General features: G+C 46.8%; 1 protein-coding gene across 1 annotated transcript; it reads right to left on the reverse strand.

Moving 5' to 3' along the window:
- Positions 1-3,382: 3,382 nt before the first annotated feature.
- On the reverse strand, positions 3,383-7,274 carry SWI5 (SWI5 homologous recombination repair protein). Its single transcript, XM_060282988.1, has 2 exons — positions 7,204-7,274; positions 3,383-3,930 (listed from the first exon to the last, which is right to left on the reverse strand). Exons 1-2 carry the CDS (start codon positions 7,272-7,274, stop codon positions 3,402-3,404), a joined length of 600 nt encoding a protein of 199 aa, XP_060138971.1. The 3' UTR covers positions 3,383-3,401.
- Between the last annotated feature and the right edge of the window lie 802 nt (positions 7,275-8,076).

The following is an 8,076-nucleotide window of genomic DNA, read 5'->3' on the forward strand; positions in this document are numbered from 1 at the left end:
TGCGCCTATCACTATGTCTTATTTTCGGGGTATGGCTTATATTCCTTGAATGCTTAAAATCCTGCTATGGCTTATTTTATGGGTATGTCTTAAAATATGAGAAACAGGGTAGTCTGGGCATATGAGCCAGCTTTCTTTGATCCTCACTGCAGAAGCTTTTAAAAAGTCATCTACTGCTGACAAGCCATAATCTTTTCTTTTTGGTGGAGAAGGGTGTGTGTGTGTGTATGTCAGTTACTGGAATTCCTTCATTTCCCCTGCAGTGCAATTCTTTGCTTGGGGGTGGTAACTAAACATTTTGAAAATACAGCTTTCCGAGAGTAGCTTATTCCTTGCTATGTCCTAAAGCAGCTGGGGGATTTTCCGGAACAAGGCAGAACATGCCTATCAGGGGAGACATTTTTTAAAATGTTCAGAAATTCCTTAGCTGAGAAGCTATGGAAAACACACCAGATATCTGCAGTAAAGAGGGATGGGCTAATTTTGAGGTGGTGGTGCTGAATCAGGAGGTGTGGTCCTAGTTATTCTGGCTACAACAAGCGGAAACAGCAAAGCAGTGCCCTGCATGGAAATATGGCTCAAGTGTCACTCAGATCCTATAAAGCCCAGTCGTTGTGCTTCAGGTTTCTGGATTTAATGCTCTTTGCACCGAGAGCCAATCTGCAACGGTGTCAGAGGAGCTGCATGTCTCCTTGAGTTTTCTTCTCCAATTAGCCTGTTCTTTGTTTTTAAGGGGAGGAGGCATGTTGTTTCCTGAGAGCAGCAGTGTGCTTTAATAGCGGGTTAGCAAGTCTCCTCTCCTGGTTCTGGCCATTTTCTTCCTGCTGATGTGTTTCTCTTTCTCACCCCACCCCCCCGGAAAAAAATCCATTCATAACAGGGTTGCTTGTATTGTGCGCCGGCAGGCCTGTCCGTGCCAAAGTGACACATCCTGTTGATTTGCATTAGAGGACTAGAGTGTCACTGTTATGCTGACTCTTACAAAGTTAGTATTGAAAGCAGCGCAGCTTCCCCCTTGGCGTCGAGCCATTATTCTCCATTTACAGCGTGTAACTTCTATCAAAGCCACATATCTCCTCATATCGGTTACAAGAGCCGAAGAAGGCCAGTGATTACTCTTTGCATGTCTCTTAAAGAAAACCACCTCTGGATTAACGGTTGGGTGGAAATAGGGTTGCAGCCCAGGATGGATGGCGATGGTGGCATTTAAGAGCACGTGGGGAGAGGCGCATCTGTTTGTAGTCAAATACGAAAACAGTTCCAGGCAAGAGCATTTCCCTGGTGTGCATTTTTTTGAAGGCAAAAATATTGTGCGTGTTTGTAGCAAGGTGGCTTGGTTCGAGGCGAATAGTATGGGATGAATTGCCCTTTACACGTGTGTGAGGGGGAGTGAGTGTTAGAATGCCTGTTACACTCGCTTTCTTAGTCCTCCAAACCCCCTTCTTCTCGTTCGTTTTTAGGTGAGACATCCACGATTTTTTTCAGAAGCCCCTCGGAGTTTTAGCTGGACGGTTCAACCAATGGGAGGAGTATAAACAAAAATGCGGGTGGGGGAGGGGGGAGAATCACAAACAGCCACTGGCTAAGCTCTCTGGGGCCATATTATCAGCCAGGACGGCCTGTTTCCCGTTCTGTGTATGTTTGAGTGGTTACACACTGGCACAACTCGGCTCTTTCCAGCTTTTGGTGGTCGTCTGAAAAGCCAAGGCAAATCGCGCATGTCCCCAGACTTAGCTGGCGCCGAGTGGGCAAGGCGGTATTCTTGCTTAAGGTCTGCGACCCTTTTCGGAGGAAACTAGTTTCGCGTCTGTCAGCTTTGCCTCTGAAACCCCGCGCAACCCCTTTGCCCCTCACCCAGGCGCGGACGTCTGCTGTTCACCCCCAGCTGCTGTCCTCCATTTTGGGAGAGAAAGTCCGCTGCAACACAAAACACATTCCTGGATGATCTTTGGATGGCTTTTCTCTAACTGCAGATTCTCCCTTCGCTCTCTCTTCCCGCCCTTCCTTCCCAGAGCGATGATGACTCTGCCCAGCTGTTCAACATTTTCCCCTCCTCCGCCTGCCTGCCTGCCCCATGCCTAGAGCTGCTGAGGCTGGTTTGTTTTCAGGCTAAAAAAAGAAAAGCAGCTTTAACTGTGGCGTGTGAGGGAGGGAGAGAGGGCGAGCTCCGGCTTGAAACACCGCTCGGGTTGCAGCTTTCGCAGGGAGCTCCGCCTTTGGCTGCTCTGCAGAACCAAACCCTGGGAGAATCAGCCCTGGAATGCCGCGGCCTCTGAACACAGAAGGGAATTAACTCCACTTGACTGGGCCTCGGACTAGACAGTCACGTGTCTCTCTCTCCCCCCCCCTCTCCACACTCCCCCCCCCCAACATTGAGAAGAGCTCCGAATGGGGACACGCAACGCGCCTGCGCGGCTTCGAGGAGCCCGGGCAGAATTCCCCGCTGTCATCCTTTTCTTTCCCCGCTCCGGCCCCGCCAGCCAGGCTGCAGTGATGATACAGTTCCGCCATTGTTCCAGTGATATGAGGGGGCGTGGCGTTGTCGTGACAAGATTTGTTAACCGAGGCTGAACAAACACGTCAGGATTATTAATCTCGGGTCTGAAAGGCTCTTCCATGTGGGGCGGGGAGAAGGAGCTCTACGGTATCTCTGCGTGAACCATTGTTAATATTACTTTCCCCCTTCACCCTAAGGTTCCAAATATCGTAGTTTTATAAAGCTACAATGGAATCACAAAAAAACCCCAACTAGCGTGGCTCCTTACAACACACGTCTCAGGTGTCAAAAGCCAGGGTAGTGGTGCCAGGAAAAGCCTTTCTGCGCCATTTCTCAGCAGAAAAATAGCCTCAACAGCTTCTCCATCCATTACTTTAGAAAAAGTGTTAAACTCTGTTGTTCATCCAAGGCTGGATAAAGATGGTTGGGGGCCTTGCGCTGTCCCCCCCCCCAAAAGGTTACCCTTTCCCACAAACTCCAACGAAAGGAATGCATGAAACAGAAAATTCATATCGAATTAAAGTTTATTCATTTATTGTACGTATGAGTATACCGCAGCACACGTAGATGGAGAGGCAAAGCAGTGAGCTGGCAGACAGCAAGAGGGCTTCTTGCAGAAACAGGCCCTGGTGCAATTGCATCATTATAGTCCAGCTTTGGCTGCATCAAGTGCTTCCAGGAAAACCTGCACTTGCAAGACTTGTGTTTTCACCACTTGGGACCTTAACGTTGACAGTCTAGGGCAGGCATGTCAAACCTGCGGCCCTCCAGATGTTTTGGCCTACAACTCCCATGATCCCTAGCTAGCAGGACTAGTGGTTGGGGAAGATGGGAACTGTAGTCCAAAACATCTGGAGGGCCGCAGGTTTGACATGCCTGGTCTAGGGGGTCTGAAGTGTCGCACTTAGTCGTTAACGTCCAGTTCAAATTCAGGGTACAACTCCTTGGTGGTCACCCCTCGGATTACCGCCAGCCTGCCCAACAGCATCTGCCCGGCGTCTTTTATCTCATTGTATTCATGGAGCAGAGAAATGTGGGTTTCTAATTCCTCCGGGCTGTATCCTTCAGCTGTCAGCTGCGCTATTTCCTGATCCAGGGCGAGGTCTTTGCGTTTCAGCTCTTCGATCTCACGCTGCAAGGCGTCCTCGTCACTGGCGGGCTGACAGGTCGTCGGAGAGGAGGGGACAGGAGACTTGAACCTTGCACTGCAGGCTCTCGGGGTCCCCACGGGCGTCCTCCTCAAGAAGGGTCTGGCCGAGGGCCTCCCCCTGACTCCTGGACTCTTCTCCCATTCCCTAGCCAAGGGGCTGCGATCTCCTGGTTTATCCAGCGCGCCTTGGAAAGTGCGGGAAGGAAAAGCTCCAAAAGAAGCCGCGTTCCCTTGCAAGGGAGAGGGTGGAGGAAGCGGCGGCAGCGGCAGCGCAGGGTTAGCGCTTCACCTCGGCTTCAACTCGTAACCTCCCACCCGCGCAGCGCTCCCTTCCGCCCCGCCCCGTTACTACAGCTACGCTAGTTCCGATGGAATGACTCAGGGTAGGCAGAGCGGGAATGGGCGGGAGAAGGAGCCGCCGCGGTGCACCATGGGAGGGTTTTCTCTCCACGGCTGTGTGGGGCGGCTGGACCCATGTTGCCTGCTTTGCTAGAGCTTAGCTTTGTTCCACGTCGAGGCATCTCTCCCGCCCTCCCCCCCATCCACTTCTCTGTGTGGCTTACAACAGTCTAAAACCGCAGTGCCTTAAAATGCAGAGATGTAAAATAAAAACAATTAAATGCACAATATTTTAAAATATACATAATGAAGGCAGAGTCTGCAGGGCTTTAGAAAAGACTAGTCACACGGTTGCCCAAAGGCATTCTGCTGCCTGAGGAGGAACAGCAATTCCACACCCCAAAATTCGGGAAGGCTTAAAACTATATTGTGCCGCCTGAGGTAGAAAATGCTATAAGCAGCTCTCTCCCTCAATAATAACAACAATACAGTGGTATCTCGGGCTAAAAACGTTCTTAACCTGAAAAGGTCCGTTCTTAACCTGAAACTGTTCTTAACCTGAGGTACCACTTTAGCTAATGGGGCCTCCTGCTGCCGCCACGCCACTGCCATGCAATTTCTGTTCTCATCCTGAAGCAAAGTTCTTAACCCAAGGTACTATTTCTGGGTTAGCAGAGTCTGTAACCTGAAGCGTCTAACCCGAGGTACCACTAAGAGCTAACAATTTGTTGTCATTTCATGATAACCCCAAATCGGTTGCCTGAATACTCAATGGTGGGGTTGACCCTGCTACATACAAAAAAAAAAAACCCTCCAGGAGACAAGCCCTTGTTTTTCAAGCTGTGCGTGATTTGGGTGTGCAAAGCACCAAGGGGGTAGAATTTGCCACGAGCCCTTGCTGTGCGTACACGCAGGCTGTGCATTATTTGCTGTCAAGTAAGGTTAGTGAAACCATCCTCATGAGACGGCTTCGTAATACCTGAGGGACAAGCACCAGTGAAGTCATCTCCCTGCTAAATTGTTGTAGGCGAAGCCCCTGTCACTACCAATATGCAGAGAACAATTTTCTGATAAGAAGTGCAGTCCTGTGCATGTTTTCTCAAAAGTAAATCCTACTATATTCAACAGAGTTTACTCCCAGAAATACGTGCTTAGAATTGCAGCCTCAGTAATTTACCCATGTGCTCAAAACATTTAGAAGCACATTTTTAGTTCTTAACTGTCAGAAATATTAAATATGTAGTTCCAATGCTTAGATCAGGGAAGGGGAAACTGTGGTCCTAAGTAAGCCTGGCACAGGTTACAATTTGGCCCAGAGGCTGTTTCCCCAAAACCATGCTTCCCTGCCCCACATCTGACATTGGGTGCGGAACTAGTAGGGCTATGGCTGTCAATGCACAATCAAGAGCAGGGGTCCCCAAACTAGGGGCCGGATGTGGCCCAATCACCTTCTAAATCCGGCCCCCAGAAGGTCCGGGAATCAGCATGTTTTTACATAAGTAGAATGTGTCCTTTGATTTAAAAGCATCTCTGGGTTATTTGTGGGGCCTGCCTGGTGTTTTTACATGAGTAGAATGTGTCCTTTTATTTAAAATGCGTCTCTGGGTTATTTGTGGGGCATAGGAATTCGTTCACATTTTTTTCCAAAATATAGTTCGCCCCCCCCCAAGGTCTGAGGGACAGTGGACCGGTCCCCTGCTGAAAGTTTGCTGACCCCTGATCAAGAGCCTTAAACAGTAACAGTAGGTGGGAGGTGGGCATTCAGGCATTTAATCCTCTCATCTAGTTGTAGTTTATCCTATTTTTGTGCATGGTATAGAAAAGAATCCTATCCCTAGTCTGCTGCTTGTAGTAACAATAATCTACCGTAACACTTCTGAGTGAAGGCTGAGAGTTGTTCCTGTGCTCTCTGAACTCCACTGTAGCAGATGGTTTTGTTTTGTTTATCAAGTGAAAGGGGAGCAGCTTGAAAACAGCATTCTGTAGTAGTCTGCATAACACAAAAAGAAGAATGATCATGTGTGGACTGGTACTGTACATCATTGTTGAATGAACAGGACAGAGAAATGACTGCCTCTGCAGCTGTGTGTATGGAAGTAGGGGAAGGTAAGGTAGAAGAGGTCATGTGATGATGATGATGATGATAATGATAATGTATGAAATGAAAGTGTGTACTCCCCCCCATGTTATTTGGCACAAAGCTTTATTCAGCTGGTCCAGGGTTGAATAAGTTAACTTGAATGTAGTACTTGTGCAAATACAGAACTACCATTTGAGAGCATCCTTTGCAGTACCGGAGCTGTTCCTTGTGCAGTACATTCTTCCACAACTAGTTGTCAATTCTGTATTGTGCCACATTTGTTAGGATCACCAGGAATTGGGAAAAAGGGATATGTTTCAAATGATGAACCCTGGAATAAAGCTCTGCAAGTCTGAATAGGAACTCAACGGAACCCAGTTTTAAGTAAGTGCACTTTGGATTGCGGCCCAAGTTACTAACCACTGCAGAGATGGAGCTTAGGGTTCATGTAATATTTTACAAAATGTTTACATGTATGCACAGTTACATGTGTAGGTTGCATGTTATTTCCTACACAAAAGGGTACATTTTCTATGAGTTTGTAAAACAGAAACAACATACAGCTTTAGCATTTCGTACATACAGAGTTGGGCTGTTGTTTGGGGGAGAAAAACTGATTATAAACTGCTAATTTCAATATACTTTTCATTCATTGGTTGGTGGTCTTTAACATTCTCCTGTTCACTCCAGAACTCTGCAGGACCAGGCAGCTCTTCCTTTTCATTTCCATTTGCTTTTAATATGCCTAGACCCCTAGGTAAATATGTCACAATAACACAGGGAAGAGGTCAAAGTATTGAATATGTATGAAAATAAACAGACATCCCTTAACACCTTCTAGCCAGGAATAAGTCAAAACATTTGTTTTCAATATTTTCATGATTTATTCAGTACTGATAAGGTGCTGTCTGCTGTGCATACAAAAACCACAGCTGCTTCTTTGAAGAACTTGCAGTGTGAATCTCAAGAGTTCAGTGACTCACTCTGGCTACCCTGGAGCAAGCAATGTTGGCACAACCTGACACTCCTAATATTTGGCAGGAACATTTTATAATGGGGTTCCAGCTGACAGGCAATTTAGTGAGATCAGTAGAATGCTGCTGCTGGTACATTGAAACAAACTACCCAGAACTTCACCTGTGTTGCACTGAGGTATCAGAAAGCCTTTCCTTGAGATACCAAACAAGTGACTGGATGTCACTTTCCATGCCCTTATTTTCTTTCATCCATAGACCTTAAAAGAATAATACTCACGGTTTTTCAAATCTTTCCCAGTTTTTATGGTTGCATTAAAAAAAGAGAGCAAATTGCACATGTTTTACGGGTTAGTACTTGAAGCCCCTTTATAGAAGAAGGCTCTATCATTTTGAAAGACTCCATCTTCTGTGTCCTTCATCTTTTGTGTGATGATGCACAATTCACAGTTAAGTCTAAACATGTGTAGGCCAGTTAGAGAAGTGTAGATGCAGTGTGGTGCTGCACACCAATGTGCTCCATGTGCTCCTTGCAGTGGAGGACTTACTTCTGCATCCCATTCATTAAGCAAACAGAACCCTACAGAAGTACAATATATTTGACTGACACAGATTTCTGTCATGTTCAGACAATCCAGGGCAAGGACAGTGCCCGCTGCAAATGGAACCCATACTTTTCAGTGTTTGTTTTAATGCTGGCTTTCTCTTTGGCCAACTTGCTAAAGCTTTCTCCTTCAATTTTCTTCAGTTGTGAAATGTGGATATCTCTGGTTTCGCCACAGGATTGGGAGGCTTAATTATATCTCTATGAAATGTGTTGAGTCATTGAAGGCTGTTCTTAATGCTGTTGCCAAAATTGAAAGTACTGTAATATATTTTTGGTATGGAGCAATTTTTTTTTTTACCTCACACCAATTATGGTTAACTTCTTTAGCTTAGGTGGGTGGAATCCTCTCAGGAGTTAACCTTCCACGCAGTAATGGGTGTCTTTATAGGGCGTGTGCAGCTTCCTAGGCTGAAAGAATTGGCAGTTCTC

The sequence above is a fragment of the Zootoca vivipara genome, chromosome 1 (genome assembly GCF_963506605.1).
Source record: "Zootoca vivipara chromosome 1, rZooViv1.1, whole genome shotgun sequence".
In the NCBI taxonomy this organism is placed as follows: Eukaryota; Metazoa; Chordata; class Lepidosauria; order Squamata; family Lacertidae; genus Zootoca; species Zootoca vivipara.

Excerpts from the sequence above, each read along its gene's own strand:
- SWI5 (XM_060282988.1), bottom strand. The coding sequence starts at position 7,274 with ATGGAAAGTGACATCCAGTCACTTGTTTGGTATCTCAAGGAAAGGCTT. Across the intron at positions 3,931-7,203 it reads GATACCTCAGTGCAACACAG|CGCTAACCCTGCGCTGCCGC; the intron begins GTGAAGTTCTGG and ends GCCGAGGTGAAG.